Raw genomic sequence first — 27,169 nt, 5'->3', positions numbered from 1 at the left:
AAGCTGGATCAGTGTATAGGGAGGGCAGTCATCACGCCATCCTGAGCAGCAAGAGCTGACGTTGGACGAAGCTGCCAGGTAGCTGAAAAAAGGCACAGAAGGCAGCTGATACCCACTTTTCAACGGTTTGTGTTTTTTATAGTCTGTATCTGGACTTCAAGCAACACAGCGCCTGAGACAGCTCATCTGAACCACGCTGTATTGCAATACTCACTCTTCTCAAAGAAAAAGACTCCACTGAGCAGCAGAATGCTGCCAGTGTCGCAGCCAGGTCTACAATACAGAGCCTTTTTGTAACATTGCAAATTTCTTTCTGTTCAGATATTTGAAACACACACATACACTTATATATCAGTTCTTTGTTTCCTGAGGACATCTCTGGATTTTTTTTTTTTTTTTCCCTGATGTGACTTTTTCATCTTGGAATGATGGGGATCTTTCTAGCTTATATTGGATTCATTTTCTTTTCAGTTATGTATATTCAACAAGGACTTTCTACCCAAGGTAAGATCACTTATTGTCAAATATATGTCTGTCTGTCTGGTTTTCTATGTTAGAACTGACTGAGAATGGGATTTGGGGGAGGGGGGGAAAGGAAGAAAGGGGAAAAGAAGGAAAACAATGAAAATGTGTAGGAGATTAGGACACCAAGCATCAGGTTTACATTTAGTTTGTACAGACAAAACTGTCTGTAAATAGGAAAAGAAGTGAGAAGTTTCCCCAAAGTAGAAATATAAAAGGCTTCCTTTACCCAAATGCAAAGAGGGAAACAGCAGGCACCTTGCAGAAGAGTAAAGGGGTGCTGGGGAATGGACATGCATGTGTTTGAGTTGTGCATGTTGTTACAGGGGCATGTTTGCATACAATAAACACCTACCCGTGCATGCATAATTTCTGCTTTCAGACCGAGTACCGGCGGCTGGCTAAACCTACTGCTTCTTTTAAAATATTGCAGTCTGTGCTGCCTTCCCTTTCCTCACTTATTTTCCTGCAATCCTCAGTCAGACCTTCATTCCTATTCCGTGACTATGTGCATTTCTACCAATCACCCCCCACCAAAAAAAAAAAAAAAAAAAAGGGAGAAAAAGAGAAAATCGACTCCTTTGAATACCTCCCCCACCCGCGTCGCCTTCCTCCCTCCCTCTCCGCCGAACGGCGCGCCTTGCATTCCAAGCAGCCCCGGCGCTGCAGGAGCCGGCTGTTCGGGACCCCGGGGCTGCGGCGCCGCCGTCAGCACCACGGACAGATCGCGCCCGCTGCCCCCGCCCGCTCCTGAGCCCGCTGCCCCCTCCCTCCGCCCCCTGCCCGCCGCCCCCTGCCCCTGCTCGCCCGCCCCTGCCCGCCGCTCCCCGCGGCTTCGCGCTCCGAGGTGCCACTGGGGGGATGCCGGCAGTGTTCCCCTCCCTGTCCCCACGCCGCTCGCACGTACTGACCAGGAGGGGAGAGAAGGAGCAAAGCGAAAAGAAACCCCAAAACAAACTTACTAGCACCGAACGTACAAAATGCACGGTCCTTTTGGCAGTTTAAGTCGGTGACTAGCAATGGCTGGCTGGTGGGGGGTGGGGGTCTGAAAAAGGGGCACCGTGGAATATGAAGCTATCAGCTTTGAAAGTATTTGCTGCCAGGCACAGATGCAAGGGTAAAGAGAAATAACACTGGTTACCAAATTATCCCACCAATTCCAGGTTGGCTAGGAACACTGTATAAAGAGAGGGGAAGAGGGGAGGAGACAATGAGCAATATTTCTTTCGCATCACATTTCCTTCAGATCATAATGTGCTCTAGTCAATCTGTAGCAATTCATAACAGAAAGCGACATTGCAGAGTCTTTCCAATTTTTCCTCTTCTTGAAACACATTTATTTATTAGATTGTTTTTCTGCAGTCCTCCTCACTTGACTATCATGATTCATTATGTTGCACAATTTTAAAGTGAGTGATAGGAAGGATGAGAAGGAAGTAAAGACTGAGACTTAAAGAATTACTGATATCTTGCACAATGTCTATCAGCATTAGCTTTTATACCTTGTAGTGGTGAACTGAAATAGGCAGATCTTGTTGAAGGACTGAGATACAAATATGAAGGTTAGCTCTAGAAAGTGTCTGCTGGGACTGAGAAACAGAAGGTGAATTGATTTTTGGTCTGGTTATGCAAGTAGAGGTTCTCGGAATCTGAGTAACTAAGTCAGGTGAAGCCTTTGAAAAGGAAATTTGAGGAGTGATTGTAACACTCACTCAGAACAGTACCCAGAGGTGCTTGTGCCAACAGCTGCTTCTGCTGGCAGTGGAAGTTTAACAATTTACAGGTCTACAGCCCAGCCCTACAAAATACAAGAAATCAGTCTGATTTTTTTCCTCTCCTAAAATGGTCTTGTACAAAATCCCTCAGTGTGTCTGATGAAATACTGCATTCTGCCCAAGGGTATTTGGATCTAATTATGTGAAACTTCACCAGCTCATGGGAGGAAGCAGGGGAATCTATAGCATTTCCCATGAGCAGAATTGAGAGTGTAAAGAGGGTGGATTTGTGCATAGGGGAGGAAAAACATACCTGGATGTGAGAAAAACTGGGGGAGATAATGTGTGGGACACTTGAGAGAAAAAAAAAGAAAAGAGTGGGAATAAGAAAAGAAAACAGAGAATTTAAGGGGGGAGGGGAGGAAACAAACAAACAAACAAACAAACAAACAAAAACAACACAAGAAGCAGAGCATAAATGATTAGAAGGTACCAATATGTTATGCATTTGTTTTACAGCAAAATTCACAGAGTTTCCCCGAAATGTCACGGCCACTGAAGGGCAGAATGTGGAGATGTCTTGTGCTTTCCAAAGTGGCTCTACTTCGGTGTACCTTGAAATCCAGTGGTGGTTTCTGCGGGCAGCTGAGGACCAAGAGGCTGGTGCTGAGGTGACAGGCACTCAGGTACTGATCCTCTTCCATGGAGTCTTAAAACCATCTGAAGAATGCTACAGAAAGGATGGGGAGGAAAAGGGAGAAGGAAAGATGGGAAAAGCAGAGGGAAGGAGCAGAGAGAGGTTCTGTATCTCCCTCCCTAAGGGACTTAATTTGAACTACGAAATGGCAGAGCAGGAACCTGCAGAGAAAAATGCCCACCTCAGGCGTTGGTGCCTTTGGTGTCTTCCACTTCCACTATGCAGCTAGGGCTGTTCACATAACCATACAGGTTTTCCAAAGTCTATTTCCCTACACCCCCCTCTCCCCCTTTTTATTTATGTGTATTATTATTATTAATATTATTATTGCTTTTCCTTATTTCGTTTTCCCTTGGAAAGCAGCTGTTCAAAGATTGCTCCTCGTGAGAATCTTTTTCTTTCCCATGTGGCAAGATCCTTCACCTGCCTTCCAATTTCCAGCTAGCGCAGTCGAGCTGGCAGCCCTAACTTCGTAAGCAGCTGCCACAGGAGGGCACACGCAGGAGGGGGCGGGGGACGCAGGGGGAACCAATGCCCCTGAAGAAGTAAAAACCCAAAATCAGTCAACAGCGTGATTTCACCCTTCTGACTGGGGCAGGAAGAGCCATGCCCATTCACACTGCCATTCGGGGACGCTGTTCCCTATGCCAACTCCTACCTCCTCACGGGGCGCGGGAAAAGACGCCCATGCGAGGCGGGAGGGCGGAGGGTCCGCGGGTCCGCCTTCCTCGGCCGCCCGTGCAGGCTGTCCCCGGCTATTCCCCGCTGTTCCCGGCTGTTCCCCGGGCTGTTCCCCGGCTGTTCCCGGCTGTCTCCAGCGCGTCCCGCAGGTGGCAGGCGCGGCGCGCCGCTCCAAGGGCTCCGCGGCCGGGCGGGAGCGGGAGCGGGCGCGAAGCGGGGCGAGGGCCGGAGACCCACGGCGACGCTCCTTTCCCTGCAGGTGGAGCTCCTGCCCGAGCGGGACCTGGACAGCGACGGCACGAAGATCAGCGTAAGTGTCGCCGCAGGGCGCGGCAGTCCCCGCCGGCCGGCGGGTCCCTTCCCAGGGAGGGTCCACCCCGCCTCCGAGCGCCGAGCCAGTTCCTGCCCCGCATCTCCTCCCCATCCGCGCCGCAGACTGTGGGTAGCTGGCAGCCTGCAGCTCAACGCTTGGACTCGATGATCCTAGAGGTCTTCTCCAACCTAAATTGTTGATTCTGTCATTCTGTGACCACTTCCTACTTCCTTGACGGCCCTGGCAGAGGGTGTCAGGACAGACTTTTCCCATGCAGCCCCCCACACCCTTGGACATGGAGTCATCGACCAGTATGGCCGAGGCAAAGTCTATTGGCAGACCCTGCTTATACCCTGTGAAAAATTCAGCCTGCACCCATCGTTGCATTTCTTGTTTTAATTTACCTTGGGCAACTGCTGAGTCTGCCTTAGCACTCCAAAGTTGGTTTTGAGGCTGAAATGTGTCCATGATGCTGCACTTTCCGTTAGCGAGGTGTGCAGCTGCTTGAACGAGTGTTTTCTCAGGTCCATACACGCTGGCAGAAAGAAAATTCAGAAAAGCTTTGCACAAAACCTCCCCATTGGGAGCAGTCTCAACTTCTGACCACAGAGACTCAGTTTTACAAAAGTGAGATTCTGGCGCCCGTTACCAATCTGCTGCTTGGAGATTATACCAGAATCTTATCTCAACAGAATTAAAAAGCAGCGGTGCTCTATTCTCCCTGCAGCTGTTCTCTGCAGGGAGATAATGCCTTCCACAGCCGACTCATGTCCTGAGTCAGGCACAGCCAGAAGGCTGCTTCTGACCTCAGAATAGGTCACATCATCCTCCCTCAGCATCCCAAGAAATGTAGGGTGGTGGATAATGGTGTGGTGCTCACTGCAGAGGAAAGACACAGATACTTAGCAGATAGTGCAGCATGAATATTCCCTTTGAGCCTAGAGGGGTTTTCCCTTTCCCTGGCATAATCGCTTTGGAAGTGTTTTTTAGCTGCAGACAAGGCTTTAAGTACCAGCAAAGCTTAAAACAGCAACAAATAAAGGGGAATAATTTCTGACAAATCCTTTACTCTGCTGTTTTTTGATGCCTACAAATAACAAACCAGATAATACATCAGGTCAAAGTACACCTAAGTGTAGCTGAAGAGCATTTATAAATGAGGACTCAGGTATCTTGTGTTCCCTACAGTACATATTCTAGCCATACTTACATTTTCTGTGATACTTTCACCATCGACTAGAGAGGATTTGTGTCATGGACCATATCTTCAGTTGCATTTGTAGACTATCTTGCAAATGAGGCTCACATGTGGTCCTTGGATACTATTCTCCTAGACATATGGCTAGCAGATAATTCATTCCTTATCAATACTGGGTCATTTGAAACCCCTGAAGTAATCCATAAGAACTGAGACACAATATAGACTGTAAAGCTTGTCTCATCTTTGAAGTTGCAAATCTCTTTCATTATGTATAATAGTAATTCATAAGAAGGCATGTACAATGCTCCTATAAGCTTGCATAAAACATTTATTTTATATTTTTAATAAAAATAGTCAACATTATCTAGATGTCTAAATCTACTTTTTATCTACTTTTTAGAAATGTAGCCTTTCTTTTTAAGGCATACACAGCTCCATTAGTACTAATGTAAATTATCATAATGAAGAGAAAACTAAAGTACATTTAATAAATATTTTTTAAAATGCTGGATGTGGGTAGAAATACACCATTTCTATCTGTTCTAAATTATAAAGTAGCACAAACTGAAAACATGCATATGTGTTGCCTGCAAGATTTTCTAAATTTCAAATGCAAAAGTCAAAAACAATTCTGTTTTTCACCAGGGCTATGCAATACTGTTAATTTTCTGGCTCTTGCACAGGGACAAATGAAGTAACAATATGACCTACCAATCCTCTTTCCATTCATACGGATCTTCTTTAATCCTTTTGCTGAACATGAATTGTTCAGTAGAGATATATATTGTTATTGAATATGATTTAAATAACTATCCAGCACTTTCTGTGCAATTAATATTGCATACATTATGCCTGTAAGTATATAATCTATACTTTCAGCTCGGTTTGCCAAGTATAAATTCAGAGCTGGGTACAACACATCAGGAAATAAAGTCCATCCAGTACCTTAAAGCAATGACATATTCATGGGTATTGCTCTTCAATTTATCAAGAAGGCATAATAGGTGCCTTGCCAACACTGGTTACTACAGTAGGCCAAACTGTCAGAAACAATATATTGTACAATCCCCAATAACATGTGTCTAGCTTCAGTCTAGTGGTTCTCTATTTTTGTGATCTACCATGTATTTATTCATCATCTTGATGTCTCCTTATTGGCTGTCACTGATAAAACACAAAGCAACCTTTGCATCCATGTTTATGCAATGGTGGAAGTAAACCAGGTTCAGAAATTCTTCAAAGCTGAAGACTTATGTCCTGTGGAATGCCTTTTAACTGGCTTCCTGTGGGGCAACAGATATTAATTCAGATAGAGAGTAATAGAAAATTAATTAAATGTAAGTTCTCTGAAGTGATGAACATACAGAAAGGAAACTGTGTTAACTTTTCCCAATGCATCTTAATACTGATCACACATTTCTGGATGTATAATTTACTCATGTGTGTTTTAATTATCAGAAATAAAAATATGTTATGTTGCCCTCAGATATTAGAATGAATTAAAAATAAATCAGGAGTCTTTTTTTAGCTGACAACTTTTAAAAAAGTTCTGAACATGTTCTTCTAATAAGTACACAGATAAACAAGACAAAAGAAACAACCTGACAATATTTCTTGTTATCATTAACAGAAAAAAAAATATCAAAAATTTTGACACACTTGAAGGAGACAAAATGAATGTAAAATATAGTTTCAATATAGTGAAGAGTACAAGCTAATCTAATAAATAGTTATTTTTACATAGTTTAAATCTTCATCTCCAACAAAATTGTTAATGCACTAGTTCAGAAACTGAATTATTCAATAAAGCCAACTAACTGGAAAGGTTTAACCAATAAAGTACACAGATACTAGGTTTACATCAGAAAGCTCATTAAGAATGTTCATGATCTTAAGCAATTAATTGGAATGAACATGGTAGTTTGGAGTTTTTTTCTGAGGCTAATTAAATTTCAGAGCAAACTATCTAAGCAGATTTGGAAAGAAGGCATCCTTATAGATACAATTAGCCATACTCATCTTTGATGTAACTTCCCTGCAGTAAGCACAATCACACCATTGAGTAAATTGGTGCTATGCCCATAGAATTTTTCCTAAGAAAGAAGAATTTATGACAATGTTTGTTTCTCTATTTTTTTTTTTCCTGGAAAATTTGCAGACAGTGAAAGTACAAGGGAATGACATCTCCCACAAGCTGCAGATATCAAAAGTGAGGAAAAAGGATGAAGGCTTGTATGAGTGCAGGGTGACCGATGCCAACTATGGAGACCTTCAGGAATACAAGGCCCAGGCATTTCTCAAAGTCAATGCTAACAGCCACTCTCGGCGAATGCAAGCCTTTGAAGCATCCCCAATGTGGCTGCAAGACATGAAACCTCGTAAAAACATCTCAGCAGCTGTCCCAAGTAGCATCCACAATTCTGCCAATCAGCGTGTACGTGCCACCTCCAGCCCCGAAGCAGCAGCCAAAATCCCCAAACAAAGTCCACAATCAGGTATGGTAAAGCATTTTGAGCTTTCATTTGATTGCTTACCAGCATGTAAAAAGGAGGTTAAATCAACAAGGTAACCAGGAATTGTGACTAGGAAGAGTGTGGTGCTCATTTGTTCCTCCTTCTCTCTGGTTCTATTCTTCCTGCTATCTCTTTACTTCCTGAAATCTGAAAAAATAAGTTTCTGAGCAGAAGAAGCAAAAAACCTTAAACTTCTATACGTGGATTTTATCTCTACCAGTTTTACCCACCTAAGGCTAGCTCTCAAATCAAAGCTTAGTTTTCCCTGTAGTGTGTGTGGAGAGACAGGGGCATGCCAGTGAATGACTCATCTCATTTTAAGATGTCTCTGCGTGATAAATTAAATAAAACACTCATCCAGATGTGTTTCTTCCTAAGTTATTTTACACCAGTCACCTAACTTATATCTTCAACATGTGTTAAAATTAATCTACTTTCACTGACAATCCTATTTTCATAAGGAACTTGACTTCTAAATCTAAGTGGACCTTAAAGACATCAGATAGTTTCTCTGTTGTGTAGGTTTTAGAAAGACCATGGGTGTATCACAGAGTGTGTGTTTGTCATCTTCAAGTGCTTGATCATTGGCTTTGAATCAAGGATTAAAATGGCAGTGCTTTCATTTTCTGTCATGTAGAAATTAACATTTTATACATTTTGTTGGGGGGATTTTGGTCACCACTGCAAAAATAACCTGTAATCAATATCAGCCTTAATTTTCTACATTGATACCATAAAATTCACAGTTATTCAAAAGTACATGAATATACAGGAGGTGCAGTTCTCTATGATGGCAACAGAGAAATGGACAAGATAAAAAAACTGAGATGTTGTAAATTATTAAATATCCTCTGGAAAACAAACTTTTCAAGTTTAAGGGTTTCTGAGTTGCTTCTGTTTAAACTGAGGGCCAATGTAAAGCACAAAATTACAGCTTACCTTAGAATATGTAATGGAAGCTAACTCTGATGCATCATTTTTCTGCTAGTGTGTTGTTGAGTCAAAAACTGTGATTACAACAAATTTCACAGCACACCTCTTGTGAAATCACTTAAAAGTTACAGGCAATAAAAGTTAAAGACTCTTTTAGTGAGGAAAATGCATTTCCTTACAGATTGGAACAGTATGATAATTCATATAAATTCTTAAAAATTCTTACTGCTGTTAAAAAAGGTGATGCATGTACTATCAATATTTTACCTCTGTATACACTTTTAAAAATTAAGTTAATTTACACTCAGTTTTATTTCCCTGAAATGGAGCCACTTTCATTTTTAAGCTCTTCCAAAAATATCTGAACTCTAAAAAGAAAATAAATATTTCACTTGATTTAAAACCACAATCTACCATAGCTTTCCTTTCAGATAAACGTACACACTTCTTATTTTCCATTGGACTCTTACACTTCAAAGCAGCAGACTTTTCCATAAAGGAAAAATTCTGCTTTCTATTCATCCTATGTGAAATGAATTAAAATAGTCAGAGATTTATGAAATATGTAGTAACGGACTATACTGCATTGCGGCTGATGTGTGCACAAAACAGCTAATCCACTAAATCATTTTGGATATATAATTTTCTCTATACTATTGTGTATGTCCTTAGTCCAAGCAATGTCTTGGCTGATTACTGGACATTTCTTATTTGAGATCTTGTAGGTTATTACATGGAAAGGCCCTTGTTAGAGAAAAAAAAAAAGAAAAAAAGAATCTTTAATTTTTACTTGAGCAAAGATTAATGCAGATCAAGTACAGACGATCCTAATCAAAAATAACTTAAAAATGAACAGATAAAATATAATTTAGTTTATTAGTTCATTTTTTTATGACACAGCACAGAGAAGTGCTACATTCATCAGAAGTATAGCTTATATACTGAAGAAATAAAAGTGTACCAGGAATCACTCATATGCTTAATTTCAATTTAATGGTCACTTGCTACACAAATGATTTGTGGTATTTTTGACATCAGATTTTAAACATCAGTTAAACTGCTGAGAACCAAGATTTGGTTTCCTTTACTTGATAATATCTTGGCCTGGCCTGGAATATCTTCCAGGTGGGGTGAGATTTGGATTTTCATTCCATTTTATCTTTGTTCTACAGAAATAGAAATACCCACAGGAGCACAGGGAAGTGGGGAGTTTTGAGCTTTATCTAACTTAGAGGAGCAACTTCAGCTGAGGGAAGGGATATGTCAGTTATGAGACCTCAAATAAAGCAAAAACGAGGTTTCATAGGTGTTGATAGTCTATCTTTTTATGATACAGAATCAACACAACTTCCTCACTTTATCAGAGTCTTCTTCTTTTACATCATGCTAACCATATTTATGCGTGCACAAGATTGCTGTGTGATTACATTATATGTAAGCAATGTATTCCTCCAGCCTAGAACTTTGAAACACGTTTGAATACAAATGTATCATAATTAAGTACATATTTGTACTTGGAAGATGTACAGGTTGTGATATTTGTTCATGTTGAGTAAAGCATTGACTTCAGCACTAATGCTTGAAGAGAAAAGTACTACTAACCCTAGGTAATTTTATAAAATATTCTCCAGTATAAAGAGCGGGTATGTAGTTATTGACAAACAATAAATTTTACTGCCATGCTCACAGATTATTGTGAAATACAATTACAATGGGAAACATGACACTGTCAAATCATTGGGAATTCTGTATTCAGCTACTGCTGAAGAACTTGGCTACTAATATATAAAAAATTGACTCTGATTATATGATTATTTTGTCCCTAAAAATTATTCTTAAAAGGTAGATAACACTCTACTCGACTTCTTCTATCCTGAAGTACATTGCAGAATTTATTTGTTTCTTAACAATAGATATTTACTATGTAGCTCTGTAAAAACATTTTACAGTCACTACCATTTTAAAACATCAGCACTTCCCAACTGAACAGATACTTCTGCTATTCTCTTACTCTGTTTAAGAGTAAGAATATCAGTGATAACTGTCAGAGAACTATATAGCCACAGCTGACAAATTAATGTGCTACGAGGCCCATTTGGTATTTTGCACTGCTGTGAAAAATATTATGTGAGTGTAAAAAAAATATTTATTACAGTAAGCTTAATGGAGATTCAATACAGGAAGAAATAGATAATGAGAACATCTCCCACAGACTCTTCATATAATATACTAAGAAGCACTAAATAACTATCTCAAAGTCAAAAAAGTTAGGCAAGCAGAAGTCAAAGCTAACACAGATTGACCCTTTCATTTCATAATTATGGGCTGCAGCAAATGAAGTATCCCATCACAGCTTAATAGGAATCTGAGTAATTTGACAGAGTAATCTGCATACATCCAAAAAATGTCCTATGCAGGTGGAGTGACAGACATATTTTTTCCTGAATTATTCATAACAATCTATCATAGTCCAAAGGTAAAAGCACAGAGGTATGACAAAGCTTTGCAATTCTAAGGAATTAGGTGGGGTCCAAGAGCTAAAATGAATTCAGGTGAAAGGAAGCTAAATAATATCTAAACTGCAGCAAATGTCATTGTTTCATGGATGAAACTAACTGCTGTCTGCATTCAAATCACTCAAAATTTATAGCAGCAAAACCAGATGAAGAATTTGTTGTGCTGAGAATGAGTATATCCCCCAAGCTCTTCCTGTTCTGCCAATACTCTGTTAAAGAACTCAAAGCCATTAGTTGCTTTTCAAACTCAAGAGGATCAGTCTCAGAGAATTACAAATGAAGAAGTGACAATTAGGTCAATTTTTTGCCTGCTTATATACAGACTCTGCACATTTCTAGCAACTTTTTGTTCTTTCGTGAAGTAACAAATTCATCTATTAAGCGATCTACATACCAAAACTTCCTGTGGTGATGGCAGTGTTCCAACAAATGACTTGAAAAGTAACTCAAAGGAGAAGGTGGTACTTACCTAGGCAGAATGACCTGGATTCTTGGCATCATAAATCACCCTGAGAAGCTTATCATCAGTGATGAATGCAAAAAAAAAGGAGGATTTTTTTTTTCTTCAGTCTGTTCTTACTGATAACCTGAGGACATTACTTCCTGTCTCTACTTTTATCTAGAGAATCTAGGAAACTTTTGTCATCAACCTATTTTAAGCACTAATTTTATGTCCAGTTTGGAATCTTTTAGTATATAAACCAGTTTCCATGTAGGGGTTTTTTAATTCTTTTTAATTTATGTTCCATCTCCTCTCAAAGAAAAGGAACAACACTTCTGCTCTAGCCTTCACCAAGGCGACAGCCACCATTATTGCTTTCTTCCCTTAAAGAATCTTTGGCTTTCATAGTTACTGTTTTAGAAACTGAGTACCCATAAGTCTGGGAGGCACCAACCATTACTGTGATTGTGGCATAGCAAAAAGTCATGTCTCTGTTTCCTTTGGACTTCATGAAAGCAAAAACCCAATAACAGTTTTGTTCTTCTTGTTCTGAACCTTATTCAGCAGTTCTAAGAAATGCTTACAAAAACACAATTCCAATTTACACCTCTATGCACTGCAACCTCTGTTTTTACCTGAAATATACACTTTGATTTCCTCTTCATGAAAAGATGCTGCTCTACTACTTTTAGCTTCTCAAAATAATAGAATCAACTCAAGCCATGTTAGTTGATGTAGCCCTAATAACTAGTTAGCTCTTGGCCTTGAAACTGTAAATGTCTTTTAGAAGTGCTAATGTGCTCTGAATAAATTAATTGACAAAGCAACACCTTTAAGGCAGCTAACCCTCCACCCTTTGGGGTTTTTTTAAGGCTTTCCAGTGCAAAACCAACTCAATAATGCCTTAAGTTTCTTTTAAAAACCCACATCTTAATATCTTATATGTGTGATTATTGATAGAACAAAATGCATACAAATACTTAAAATCCTTTTCCTAGTGCTTAGTTCACCTAGACCCGGAAACAAACTCTTCTTGATGTATCTGCAGTTCTAACTCCTGATACAAGCATATTATCTATTTTTTGTAAGCATCCCTCATTGCCTTTGCCAGTCACTGATATTATACTACTGAAAATTTCTACTAATTTCTATCCCTTTTATAAAAAACACAGGTTTGGGAATTAAGAAGAGAAAGTAATCACCAGCTAATATTTGTTCCTTTTTCTTGTTCTACAAGATTGCGCAGTTGTGCAATCCCATGTGCCCATACCAGACTGAGTACTTGGGTATGCTTCATTACAAACATATTCTTTCTGAAATCAGAGATGTTATTTTCAACCTTAGTTATACCCATGTTTAAACACTAATAATGAATCACAAGAGAAAATAATGGTTTTCTGAAATTTCTTGAGACAATATTTGGGATTTGTTGTTAAATATATGACAGCATCACTGTAACTCGTATTTCTGTAAAAATGATGGTATTTGGATGCTGCATTAATTATTTTTTTCTTATGAAGCTGTTCATGAAACAGTGAGAACAGACACAGTTGAAACTAAATGTACAAAGTCTAACAAAATAATTTTGCCCTTCACCCATCTACATTGTAATTTATATAATGGACATGTACTGAGATCTTTCCTATTCTTTTAGTAACATTACCAGTGTGTGATCACTGTCTGTGATTGCTACATATGCACTTAATCATATCTCTTCCTTTCTTTTAGCTGCTTAAAAATAAGCTTTTCAGAGTAATCTCATGTTTAAAACAAAATTCACATGCAGAGATCTGGTAAGAGACCACTCAAGAGCTCCCAAGGTAGCAGAATCAGAGTAGTTCTGTTCTACATGCCTGATACAACTTTATTTGGTACATACTACTAGAAAGATTACAGGTGGGCACACATTCAGTAAACAAAGAGAAGAAAATAAAAGAAGAAGAGGGGAAAAAGGGGGGGGGGGGAAGCTGTGTATGATTTCTTTGTCAACTCACTCAAATTGGTTTTCATTACTTCACAATCAGACAGATTGCACTGGGTCATCAGAGATTGCAGCATATGTGACAGGGCCTGATCTTGAAATAACTGGTGGGATTTCCTTGCTTCAGAACACAACCCATTTGTTACATGACAGATATACAGCAAAGCAGAGGATATTTTCGCTTTTTTCAGATGAGAAGCAGGAAGTTTCCCTTCTATGGTGTCCTACTTCATTATGAAAGTCCTTTGCATCACATAAAATGGAAAAGAATGGGTGTAATTATCTGCTGGCTGGAACGGATACAACTCTGCTGAAGTCTAAAGGATGTCATTCATCTAAAATAGCAAAAAATTTGACTAAAGGATGAGGATGAAGATGAATTCTCCTCTACTCATAATGTGAGAGTGAATTACAAGAAGAATTGAAGCTTTGCTCTGCTGGTACCATCTGATAAAGTTTAGGACAGTGAAGGTTTCTGGGAACTGAATGAAGGGAAGGAAAACACCTGAAAACTGCTCTTTTCAGCTTGCACATTCAGGGGGAGAGAGCATTATTGATGGTGGGTTTTGTTGCTTCAGTTTTTTTCTGTGTGCTTTTTCTTCAACTTTGGTCAACTTTTTTCTAGTGTTTCTCTTTCAAACCTTATCCTAGACTAGCTAGAAAGCTCAACATTATCAGTAGCTTCTTATTCCCTAGAGAGGAATTTTATATTTTATTAAATAATTTAAAAGGTTTAAAGATATTCCAGAGATTGTTTCTATATTTATGCTAGAGCACTAATCAGTTCTTTGTTGATGACAAAACTGGACAGTATTTGAAGAGAAGCTAATGATCTTGCTGCCTTCCTTGAGAAAACTACTCCAAACTCCATTTTACTGTATCATAAGGAAGTTGCCACTGTACTTTTTGGCAGTGCAAATTGTTATCCTGTCTGTGTGTGGGTGTTCTAGTCAGATCCATCTCACTGAAGTTTGATCCCCCACCTACTCACGAATGCTACTATCTTGGAAAAAAGCTGCCTAATTTTCTGTGAATAAAAATGTGAAAGTTAGTTGCACAGCCCTGTTTATAGTGCTTCAAACAGTCAATCTGTGTGTTCATCAACCAACAAAAATACAAAGAAAAAAATCTGGATGCTACTTCTGCTGCTATTGCTAGTTTTACTGCTGTAAAACAGCTGCTTTTGTTTCCTGTGACGCTGACTGAGGATTTTGGCCACAAATCACAGCCACAGGGCAATAAGGATTATAAAAATGACTTCAACAAGGCAACAGAAGATGGTGTATCCATCTCCAGTTCATTCTGTGCTACTGAAAGAAAAACTTGAAAAGACAAAATATTTTGTCAAGGAACAACAACAAATCAATCATGAAGGCAAGAACTAGGAGTAGGTCTCACAGGGAGCTATACATTCAGAGGGTACATGGCCCTTGGGGAGAATTCTAATGTTAGATAATATAACTACATAGGTTTGTGCCTGTCTGAAATGCTGACAAAATAACAGGTCAATTACTTATTTTGTACTTTTCTGAATTATTGCCACACATTAAATATTTACTATTCAATGGCCATCTTTTACCTGAAGAGCCTTTGAACATTGATTAATGACATTTCATGGTTATAATTGATCCCACATCTCAGACGTATTTGGCCAAAGACTTTGAGCTTCATTCTCACAGTCCACAATTTTCAAACTGGTGTACTGTGGCTATAGGGGTGATTTTTTTTTTTTTAATTACAATTATTATTTGCATTTTTTTTTTTTTTTTTTTTTTTTTTTAACTTGCAAAACAGAAATACCAAGGGTGAGGGCTTTAGATTATGAACACTCATTTATCTCTAGCAGTTCAAAATTATGCCCGACAAAGTATTTGTCTTGCTCCAATCCAAAGTTATTGCCCCAAAGCTGGATGGTAAGAGGAAATAAGTGTCTACTGCTCAGCTTTCCTAGTTGACAGTGTCCAGCCTCTATATTGTCATAAAGGCATCAATGACAGCTGATAAACTAAAGCAGGGCTCTTAAACTGAGATAAGTAAATAGGTGGCATGGGGATTTTTACTATTGGAGATTTAATTTCCATAAGAGGGGGAGGCAGAGAGATGGAGGCACTATCATCTTAAACTGCTCCAGCTAAAGCCATTAAAAACTTGTGAGTCATAGCTCTTAGACAGAGGCGCCTTCTGTTAGTCAGAGACATTGTTCTAATCTCTGTAACAACTGCATTATTCACCAGGCAAACAAAGGATCAGAGGAATGGTCCCTGCCTCAAAACACTTGCTATCTAGGAATCAGACAGAAGAAAAAACACACTCATCCAGTGGAAACATAGCTGAATTTAATGAAAATAGTTCTTATATAAATGATATAAACAGAAGAAAGCTGGGTTGACTGTATGTCAAACATAAGCCTAAGTGCCAAGTGTGAAAAATGATAAAAGGGGAACTGCATGTCGCATATTGAAATATTGACAAAAAATCAGATTTTTTATTCTGTCTCTGTTATAATACCTTCTTTGCATGTGTTTTTCATAACAGTGATGTTGAGGATTATAGTGTAATATTTAGTAATACCCACCTAAATTTTCTTTCCAGTAGATGAAAAAATTAACAAGATACAAAAAGCAAAGGGGAAAAAGGACAAGTTTACTTTTTCTTCAAATAAAAGTCCTGTTGTAAATTTATCTTTCAAGAATGGCTCAATTTACTGTTTAATTAAATGTGGTGTATATCAAATAGGCACAAATTTATATACACGTTACAAAAATGCTGAGCAGTTTGTGTTGGAGGCATGTTCAGTTGCAACAGCACAAGCTGGCTACTAAAAAAATGAGTCAATTCAAGCATTTTTGTTAACAGGCTAAATTCCACCTTTATTCAGTAGAGGGCATAACAATATGAGAGTAAAGTAATGATATAAAAGTATGAGGATGAGTTACCACAGAACAGAAAGAAAAAAAATTGCATTTGCTTTAGAAAAGGCCATTTCATACAGATAAATACAAATGCACCAGTATATATTTTTTCTGTCACACATAAAAAAAGGTCTAAGGTATTTTTTCCATGGTTTTGAGAGATAGGATGGAAGGAAAGAATGAGAGGGAAAAGTGCCCGGTGCTCATAAGAGCAGTCAAAAAACCTACTGCCAGTTTTTCTGAAACAATAATGATTATCAATTGCATTTGGTTAGGCTTGCAACCCTCCCCCTAAGCTTTGAAGGAGTGCAACAGGCATTGTTGCCTGGACTGCTTCTCACGCAAGTTTTATTTAAATAGCTAACACTGATATTTCACAGACTGTATGCAAACACCTCTTTCAGCAACCGTTTTCTCAAAAAGTACTCCCTCACTGAAATAGAAAGAGCTGAAGTCAATGCTTTACTTACACATGTGAAAAGATTTTAAAATTTTGCAAGTCCAAACACCAGCTAAAGCATAGAAGAGAAGTATGATGTCTGCTACAAATGGCTGATATTTGGACTTTTGTGACTGCAGGCAGAATGCCATTGTACTGAGAAAGTCAAGGAAGATGGAGAAATTGGCTAAGTCAAGTACACTATCCATTTAATCTTTCTGAGAAACTGTGTTCAAACTCGACAGTCACTTTTGGCTCTTTTCATCAGAAAAGTACAAACATCTATAAATGTTGATGAACAGCCCATTTTAATTATATGTTTAAGGATCTTACACCTCCCGCTGTTCTGTTCAAGGCAAAAGGATAACAGGGTTGAATCATTTTGGTGATCTCATTTTCATCTTTGAGAAAGGCATTAGAGATTCTCTTAGCTTCTTCATATGCATGATGGCCCAATTAGGAAGCCTGGGTCTACTCATGAGGCTTAAAAATGAGATGTGAACAAGAGAACTTATTTAAGAATTAAACAGGGAATGATGACTCTCAGATATGTTCTAGTAGAAAGACAAAAATGACAAGAATTAAATATTTCTCTAGGTAGGAGTTAATGTCAGGAATGATGTAGAAAGTGATCTGAATGTAAAATTCCAGTTTATTTTACACCAGTATACCCTTAATTCTACTTCTGTCCATCTTGGCATTGTGAAAATGAAGAAGTCATTCAAAGTCCCACTCCTTTTCGTTCTCCTTTCATACTGCTATCTGTTGTCCTTTTTTAGTTTTGCTATGGCTTCTTCTGGACTGCTGTTGGAAGCCAAGTATAGTATTTCCTGCAAGCTACCAATATTTTAAGTCTCCTCTAGTTTTTCTCTTCCAAGTATTTCCATCTCAAGTTTGCATAGAACATGACCTGAGGTGTAGCTGGCAGCAAGGTAAAGGCTGTGACCTCCCTTTGCTCACCAAGGGCTCCAGAAGTTATTGTGGCTCAGATTTCTGGAAGAACTCTCTCCTCTAGGGTTGGAAAGTTGTAAATATTTTTTGCCTCATTACAAGACTGAACACCTCTGGCTGCCTTATCTAGTAAAAGCTAAGGATTAAGCATCCATCTAGAATCCCGTTTTTCTTTCCCATCTTCTCTTCTGGGTATCACTAACAGAAAAGGAATAGACATCAGATAAACAGAGTTACATGCTGAATGCAAAGTCTTAAGTAGACTTCAGGGAAATTCAATACATAACCTATTCTAAGTTTCTTCTGGTGTGTGAGACAAAGTCATTTGTCCTCTGCAGTGTGTGATGAACAAATCACATTATTTTAAGCTGATTACTTTGTGGCCAATGGAGAAAGATGGAGTAAAAGCCTAAAAAAAGGGGTCTCCATTGAATATGAGTGATACTTACTGCTCATCTTCATTCAGTCATTCAGTTTCCCAGAATTAAACACAGATGACTGAACCCTAAAACACAGTTCAGAAGTCATTCCCCCAAAGAAGGAAAGGGGATTTTAGGTTTGTGGATAAGAAAATTTCTTCCTGAATGTGGGCATATTTATCCCATCACTATAGAAGAGATATACACTATTGCGATTTATGCAATTCAGAGGAATAAGAATGATAGCAAAGGCCAGAGGGGAGGAATCTATTTATTGAAAACCTGTGTGAGACATGTTCAAACAAAACTTCAAATAAAATCAGTCATACTTGGTTTTACCTGTAGTTATGGAAATAAAACTGCAAATATCCTCCAAGTAATCTTATGATTAATTTATGTCCCCAGTAAAATTAAGGCAGGTATCGCATGAACTTTTACTTACTTTACCTGGAAATAATACAAAATTATTATTTTGTCTGGGTTCAACTGGGGCTGACAAGGAGAGTATTTCAAATCTAACAGTGTAAAGCAAAGATAAATGTTACAAAACCAGGCATTTGAAGATGGAAAACCTCAGCGCAAATTCCTGAAAAATGAAACTTCCAAGGTTTCAACAGCTCTGTGATTTCAGAAATCAGCAGAACAACAAAATTAACTCATACCCAGCAGAGCCCAAATCTATGTCTCTGAAATATATGTGTTGATATTTTGGCCTAATGTAATCTGTACAGAGAATCTGGGATGAACTTTTTGTGACTGGCTGTATTTCTCCTGCACTGGTCAGCACGAAGCCAGGACTCTACTAAGGCATTACTCTTTCCTGTGATCAGTTGGTTACTACTTAAAGGAAACTCAATGATACCCTACCTAAAGTATCTGTTTAGTAAAATACTAAAGAAATACTGTTGAATTTTCAGATTCCTTCTGTTATTTGTATGAGAATACACTGTGCATTGTACGGACAAGTGTAAGGAGACAATTTTCAGAGGCTCTGACAGCTGTTGAGACTCAGAATGCTGGATGCTACTACATCCCTGAGAAATCCTAAACCTTACAAAGCACAAGGAATGTCAAACTTACTAAACTTCAATTTTGGCAGATGCAAACTCTTTGAGACCCAGGGTGGTTTACCACGTAAGGTATTCTTAGAAATAGAGGATGCTGAAATTTTAGTTCCTGAGGCAGTTGCTTTGTTCTCAAGTCAGTGTTTCACCCAGTTGTGAAAATAAATGGGCAAAGTTATTCAACCATCCCTGCTTGCATCCCCAAATCCCAAGTATCATACACAAATTTTGTATGATCAATATCTTAGTGAAGGCAAGGGGTCCTGCCTGTTTGCATTCAGGCATGGAATGAGTAACTAACATTTTTACCAGTTGCATTTTACTAAGAATTTATAACTTCTGGTGGCTTTATTTTATAATTAGGTGCTCTAAAATTCATTTAATTAACACAGCAAAACTGATGTTTAGCTGTGGGGTTCATACACCATGAGCCTTAAAATGCAAGCATTTGTGACAGAAACTTTTTTCATTTTGAACACTAGGGTCACAATTATTTATCACTATTTTTTTTTTCTTTGTGTTCTTAACATTTAAGTAAATAATAAATTCGAGTAAAACACAGTTTCAAACACTTTAATGTCATGAACTAATCTCATGCTGTTGCACAAAAACTCATTATCACATGCCTTTGGCAATATAGCATTTGTTTACAGGAGAAAGCTATTTCAGGGACATTTGCCCTTTTAGATATATATTAGGAGCAGGAAATAAAAGACAACTAATGGGGATTTACGTATCACAAGAAGAATTTAACTGGGTCCCCATGGCTGACGGGTGAAATTGTGAGAGCAGTGAGAATGTCTGACCCACACATCAGGTGTAGTTTAACTAATAATGCAGAAATAATACACATATACATTACTTGACAGTTCTTCCGAGTGAATGTCTTTGAGGATTACATAATTGCAGTTCAGCTTTACCCAATGTTGTTGACCCGCAATAAAATTTCTTTTAGCTGTCATTTTGTTAATTAGAAAATAATGCTTGAAATGGTGGGATAATGAGTAATCTGTTTATCAAATCCACAGTCAGATAGACAGCTTTAACTTACATCAACATGCTCACAGTTCAGGTGATACTGTTCAATTCCTAGTTAGAATAGCAGACTAAATACACACCTGCATGGAAGCCTGAATTTGGATACTGTGGAATTGAGCCTTGGATTTAAGCACAATATGACTTCCAAATTCTAAGTCAAAACAGAAATTTATGAATAATTTGTGTTACTTTTTTTTTCAAGATGAAAAACAAAGTAATAAAATATGAGCAAAAATGATAGAACAGGAAAAGGAAAAAAAAAAAAAGCTGCTTTCAGTTTTGCTATGTTCTTGTTCTGCCTTTGCAGCTTTGACTCTTGCAAAATATAAACAAATATTTAGGTTCATGAAAGAAAAAACACAATTCTTCTCTGGAAAAGAAAAATGAAATCTGAGTATACTTAAACTTCAGTTTTATTTCATAAAGCATCACTAAAAAGGTGAGAGCACACCTAATAGCCATATATGTCATTGTATATTTCAAGTCAATTTTGTGTGGGCTGATATATGACCAAAAATTTCTCTGTTTGGATTAAACAGCATTTTGGAAACTATTAAATCAGATTGTGATATAATAACCAGTTCCTAAAACCTTGCAGAGGATACAGTCTATTACAGTTTTTTTTTTCCTAATAATCCTAATAGTCCCCTTTTCACATAGAAACTGAAATTGTTTTAGTTGTTATTTCCCCTATTTTTTTTCCAATAAGTTTAGAACTGCTTTAGCTTGCACTGACTACATGTACTCTAGTCTAAATTCCCTGCAAAATAAACAAACTTGCTGTTTAGAGAAGAAAATGGATGTAGAACATGTGAAATTAATTGGAGGGATGTCATGATTTAGTCAGAAACTGACCATTTTAAATAAAAAGGTTGTGTGTATGCATTGTATATTACCCCCTAATTTGGGGATCTACACATTGTCTTATTGAAAAAAGCAAAATGAAAACAAAAATCAGAGACTATTTGGTCTGCACATATGGTGCTGCTTTTCCTACTGTGACATATTGTAAGTTAAACTTATACTTTTTCTCTTCTGCATAGCTTTAAAATTCTTAAATACTAACATCATTACTTGCTATAAAAAACTCTTTTAAAATACATTAATGAGGTTGTTCCAAGTTCCATTATATGTATTTTGTGCAGACAAAATGTATCTCTAAAGACCTCTTTAGAGTTGTATTGAGACATATTTCCTTAGTTCAATCAAAAAGAAAAAATATTGAATAAAATAAAACAAGTAAAAATAATTCAATACATCAAGAAATGACCTAATACTAGCAAAGATTCTAACTCAGTTTTGCTAACCTTGTTAGGGAAAGAAATGCTTTCATAAAAATCTGTCAACTGCTAGCTTTTGCAGAGAGAAAGAACAAAGTCATGCTGCAGTAAAACCAAAACCAGAAATTGAGCTCTTGGGTTCAAGATCATAAATATTATCAGTGTGAGAACAACACACAGGAAAAAGTTGCATTAAATTTGCTTGTGCATCTGCTTGTTTGTAATGCAGAACAAGTGTCCTGGGAAGTGCAGCAAACTACGGCAGTGCAGCAAACTACGGCCCATCATTATCAGATGGGCAAGAGAACAGCAGGGCTTCCCACTCATGTGTTCTTTCAGTAGAAACTAAGCTCAAAGTTCCCTTGGACTTCTCTTGGAAAAGTGTTATTAATGTCTTTGAGACAAGTTTTCATTTAAAAGTTAATATTTATTTAGCAATTCAGTTCGCACATGTATAATTGAAATATCACTATTGCTTACAAGTTCTTGTGTATGTGACAGAGAACTAGGAGTGTTTTATAGAAACTGCTATATATGTAACATCTCACAACATATATTTAGCAAAGCAAGCAGTGTTTATCTAAAATCTGTGATTTAGTTTAAACCCCATTTCAAAAAGGAAAAAATTCCTAAAGACAGGAGCAGAAATACTTCTTGCTTCACTTATAGTTTGCAGATACAAAAAACAGTGTTACATCTGAAAACTTTAAAAAAATGAGCACTTGCCTGGATTTCTTTTTGCTTTCATTCTGTATATTCTTTATGATAAGATAAATGTGCTTTTGGGGGCTGCAATGAAATCCATAATTTAGTTTAATATTAAGTTCTTTACAAAAATATCTTATACATGATTAATAGATTTAAAAGCCCTAACAATGTATTACAAGTCCATCATTATGGATTTCTTATAACACCATTGCTACCCTGTATAGGACTGATGCCTCTAACCATCAATAATAATTATTCTTTTCAAATACATGACACAGATATAAAATCTATTAATCGAGCATCAACCTGTTATAAGCTGAACTTCTACTTACAGTGCTACCAAATTACATTTATAGTTTTGACTTCAAGTAATTAGTTTCAAATTCTGAATGTAATTCCAAATGATACAGGGAGTTATCAAGCACTGAGACTTGGCATGTAAGACAACTAAATACTCATGCCCTTGGTGTGTGAACATTTCAGTTTAATCAGTCTAGCCCTGAATGGTTTTATTCTGCTACCATACTGAAATTGTGGGTTTAGAAATAATTATACAGACCATTGTTTTCATAGCTTTTTTAAAAGAAAACAAAGTCTGAGATAGTATAACTTCTCAAAAAATAAATAGTCCAAACCTTTTGGCAGTCTGTTTCCCCCTTGTAAATAGCAGTTATTTGCCTGTGTCTACCTACTCTGGTTTACAAGAAAACACACTTTAGCCACTAGATGACTTTTTTGTTAGTAGCCAATGATGTGATGCTGGAAATTATTTTGTAAAGAACACTCTGACGTGGAAGGTGTTTGGTTTTGTTCCTCTTGGTTTATGGTTTCATTGGGTAATATTGTTTAAAAAGACAGACAAGAAAAAAAAAAGAAGCAAATCAAAACCAAAAAAAACCCTCCCTGGGACTGAAATACTTTGTATGTGTTGTTGTTTGCAGTGCATGCCAAGACATTCATGGGCACCAGAGCCAACCTGGCGAGCTAATTAAATAAATAAATGTATATGTTTAAAACAGCCTTATAAGGAGCATTGGAAATCTGCAAGATGAGCGAATATCTTATAACTTCTTCCGCAGGTGCGAGGATAGCTACAAGCCATGGACTTTCTGTCCTGCTTCTTGTTTGTGGCTTTGTGAAGGGTGCTTTGCTTTAATCTAAAAGTGCTGACTTTTTCCAATATCACTTTCTCTTCTTAAAGCAAAGAGCAAATCGCCTGTAAAATCCACGGAGCGGACAGCAAAGTTGACCCTAACCTCCAACCACCACTCTGCACCCAATGTACTCTAAATCTCTACACAAGGAGCACCTTCTTCAGGAAGTACAAACAAAATTACTAAATAAATAAAATAAAATAAAATAAATATTATAAAAAGAAGAGGATACCAGATGTTTTCTTGATATATCTTATTTTCTTTGGCGTATCACTGATATTTTATTTGAAGAGAACTGGTGTGATGTAATCAAACGTTTTGTAACAGCAAGACCTAGTTTCCTTTTCTTTCGGCAAGGAGAAGCCTCATCCTTGACTTCTCAGGGGTTGGCCTGCGAGTCCTCAGTATTACAGAATTAACCATGGATGACATTTGGTTTCCTACACTGAAAGAATTGTTCCAGCCTGGAAGCAAAAAGAGGCCAAATAATGAAACAAACTATAGTGATGTAACATAAATAGAATACACACAAACTTTACAAAAAAGTCTTGCTTTTCTTTTCTTTTTGGTGTTTTTTTTTTTTGTTTTTTTTTTTTTTTTTCCCCATGAGGAATAGGAATATTCTACTAAGCAGCTCAGCAAACTAGGGGATGTTGCTTCTGAAAAACATATGAGGATATTTTTCTTTTGAGTTTTTTGGGTTTTTTTTTTTTTGGTTTTTTTTTTGCTTTTCTATATACTATTCTTTTCCCTCTTTGGCTTTTTCCCCCTGTCTTTCTATTTGTTTCTTGTTCAGTGATGGCAAGTACCAACTTAGGCCAACCCCTGATGACTATGTGGAGGTTTATATATATACATCCTTTTTTTTGTGTGTGTGCGTTCTATATTTCAGTGTGTTTTCTCTAATTTTGCAACTCCTGTATATGCAAAACCAACTTCAATTCTGTAAATTGCTTACAGTCTGTGTGATATAACTTCAGAGTAGACATACTTTGGTCCTCATGCAAGCCAGTTTTTAATATTATCTATATGTCGTGCCACCAAGAAACATCTTTATTTCCTTTTTTGAACAAAAACACCACTTTTTAGTTTTTAATTCCGTAATGTGTGGATTTTGTAATGCATACCTTCACTTTGAATGGTTTGATCCCCTTCAGCCCTCTGTTTACTCTGTAAATGCACATTAAAATTTGTTATGGTCTCTAGACAATGAATTATTTTAGTTTGTATGTTGTGTTGGAGTTCAGATGCTGAAAGCTCTTTGAACTTGTGATGTTTATAGAAGATGAAGTGATTCAATCACTAGAGACTGTAAAATGCAGGTTTGCAGTCAAATACTGCACATAAAGGAAGGTTAGAAACAGAAAACAGACAAATAAACCAGAACATGTCTTTAAGGATGTTCTTTTAGTAAAGAGTTTTAGGAGAGTGAATTTATTACACTGATAAAATATATTTGCATCACAGCTCCTTCTACATGGCCAAAGAAATGTCTTTTTTTGCTTTTTCTGAAAGTGGATTGTCATTACTCATTGATATTCTTAATTAAAATACTTTTTGTCTGTGAACTGAATGTGAGAATTTTGCTGTTGAATGATGTAATATGTGTTACATGAATTACACTCATTAATGCAGGAAGCAAAAATTGCTACCATTTGCAGCTGCAATCAGGAAGGTTTTTTGCTTTTTCCCATCTTTCCACTGATGCTGAAAAATTCACACCCTTTCATTTGTCAGCACAGACAATCACATACACCACATGCTTATTATGATCTATTTATAGCAGCATTAAGTAGCTGCAGTGTGGTCAGCTGTGTGATTTCTCCTCACTTCGTAAGTACTGCAGAAGAAATTTTAAAAGTATGTTTATTATCTCCCCAGTCTGTGGTGTACAGGCCTAACATTTTGTTTCAAAATGCTCATAAGTCCGATGCCTTCCCCCATTACTTTCAAAGGATAAAGAACAAATAAAGGCATAGAATCAATATTTTGTTAACCTAATGCTTTGGAACATGATAACATATTTGCGCAGATCTAATTTTCCATAAATTCTGTAGTATAAGCTTGACTGGGAATAGCCAGTCTTTCTTCAGTTTTAGACAAGTCTTAGCAGTAATAAAGTGAGCGGAAGTTCGGCATAATACAAACAAATCAGGTGTAACCATCAGGAGAAATAAAATTTCTTTTATTTCAACATAAAATTTATGACCCACTTAGAGTGTTGTATATTGAGAAAGTTTTTCTTCATAGTTATAACAGTTTATCAGGCTACTGACAAAAACTGTCCCTATTAAAATGTTCTGAATCCAAGCCAATATTGTGGATCAGAGAGGACAGGAAGAGGAAAGAAAAAGTCAAGGGTCAGAGCTTTTATGAAGTCTCACTTTCTGTACACACCTGTGGAACCAGACTTTGAGAGTTCTGGAGAAAAATCTCCATTTTCTTTCTGAAACAGATATCTGTGACTGGATGATGTGAGAATCTCCTGCTTGGAGCTCAAAAACTTCAGTTTCCATTGGTCTTAACTGGAACCAAATGCTTAATGTCACATTACTGTATTGTTTACTGTATCCATATATCTTGTATGAATATTCCATGTATGCACATAGAGACTACCCATCATGGCATATGGAATTTGACAGCACAGTTTAGCCTCACATTGCTTAAGTTGTTACTGTGTTAAACTGGTACTGTGTTTTGCTTTATGCTGTTAGCTGCTTGGATATGAACCACCATGTACTAGGAATTCAGATTAAAGAACAAGCTGAAATTAAAAGCAGAATTCTAGACCACTTGGATTAGTGTGATGCAAGCCTGAAGATATTGCCATGTTGGGATCTGCTATTGTACAACTGTGCCAGCAAAAAAAAAAAAAAAAAAAAAAAAAAAAAAAAAAAAAAAAAAAAAAAAAAGACAAATCTGTAGGAGTTTGAAAAGCCTTTAAATTTTCCATTAGATGCTAAGAGGACACAGAAATTGTCCTCCTTTCCCTCTTGAAACAACATACCCAAATTCTTCAGATGAGGCTGATTGAGCCCTTCTGGTTGCAGATCTAGAGAACAGCTTTACTTCCTGCCAATCTGTGTGGATGCAGCAGCAACAGGAGCAGGTATTACATTTCTAAATTTTAAACTGTGTCATAACAGCTATTCTTCAAATTAAGAATTTCTCAAAATGGAAGTTAAGATACAGTAGACACCCTTGTTTCTAGGAATTCTGTTATGAATAATATTTGGCGCAGGAATGAAGCTACTACAATTTTCTGCCAGGTGCAGTTCTCGTTTGGATTTAACACAAATAGTTTTTTAAAAAGTGGCTTAATTAAATCCTGAAAATCTCCCTATTGAGTAGGGTATTTAGAAGGGAAGTTTGCATCTAGCAGTTGTAACATCTTTCAACTCAATGTCCTTATCCCTTTTACAAAATGAGTCCAGTTTTGAGAGGGACTTTTACATGACTCATGCTTCTCAATTTGTGTCCCCAAAGCCTCACTGCATATGGTGATGTTCTTCAGGTCTTTCCAACAGGTTTTGCTTTTCATAGAAGAATAAACATGGGTGAGTATGAAACACTTTTGTATTTAAGGTATATGCTATCTACACTCACACACTTTGAGATCTGATGTATCATCAGATACTAAAAGAAACATGTTCCAGTCCAGTGAGGTGTCAATGACAGCCTTTGTATTAC

General features: G+C 37.4%; 1 protein-coding gene across 2 annotated transcripts; it reads left to right on the top strand.

Moving 5' to 3' along the window:
• VSTM2A (V-set and transmembrane domain containing 2A) lies at positions 1–25,047 on the top strand. 2 transcript variants are annotated; one of them, XM_041398400.1, is made up of 5 exons: positions 1–504; positions 2,757–2,923; positions 3,875–3,925; positions 7,288–7,624; positions 23,527–25,047. In XM_041398400.1, the coding sequence occupies exons 1-5, from the start codon at positions 426–428 to the stop codon at positions 23,613–23,615; spliced, it is 723 nt and encodes a 240-aa protein (XP_041254334.1). In that variant the 5' UTR covers positions 1–425; the 3' UTR covers positions 23,616–25,047. The 2 variants fall into 2 exon arrangements, with proteins under 2 accessions (XP_041254334.1, XP_041254335.1); XM_041398401.1 differs by having other exon boundaries at positions 23,405–25,047.
• The last annotated feature ends 2,122 nt before the right edge of the window (positions 25,048–27,169 follow it).

Source organism: Onychostruthus taczanowskii, unplaced genomic scaffold, assembly GCF_017590055.1.
Source record: "Onychostruthus taczanowskii isolate IOZ18803 unplaced genomic scaffold, ASM1759005v1 scaffold146, whole genome shotgun sequence".
Lineage (NCBI taxonomy): Eukaryota > Metazoa > Chordata > Aves > Passeriformes > Passeridae > Onychostruthus > Onychostruthus taczanowskii.
This window is presented reverse-complemented; position numbering and strand designations above follow the sequence as displayed.

Bases quoted from the DNA above. Each gene is read 5' to 3' on its own strand.
- VSTM2A (XM_041398400.1), top strand. From the start codon at position 426: ATGATGGGGATCTTTCTAGCTTATATTGGATTCATTTTCTTTTCAGTT. The intron at 3,926-7,287 runs GTAAGTGTCGCC...GAAAATTTGCAG, and splicing joins GCGACGGCACGAAGATCAGC to ACAGTGAAAGTACAAGGGAA. The intron at 7,625-23,526 runs GTATGGTAAAGC...CTCTTCTTAAAG, and splicing joins CAAACAAAGTCCACAATCAG to CAAAGAGCAAATCGCCTGTA.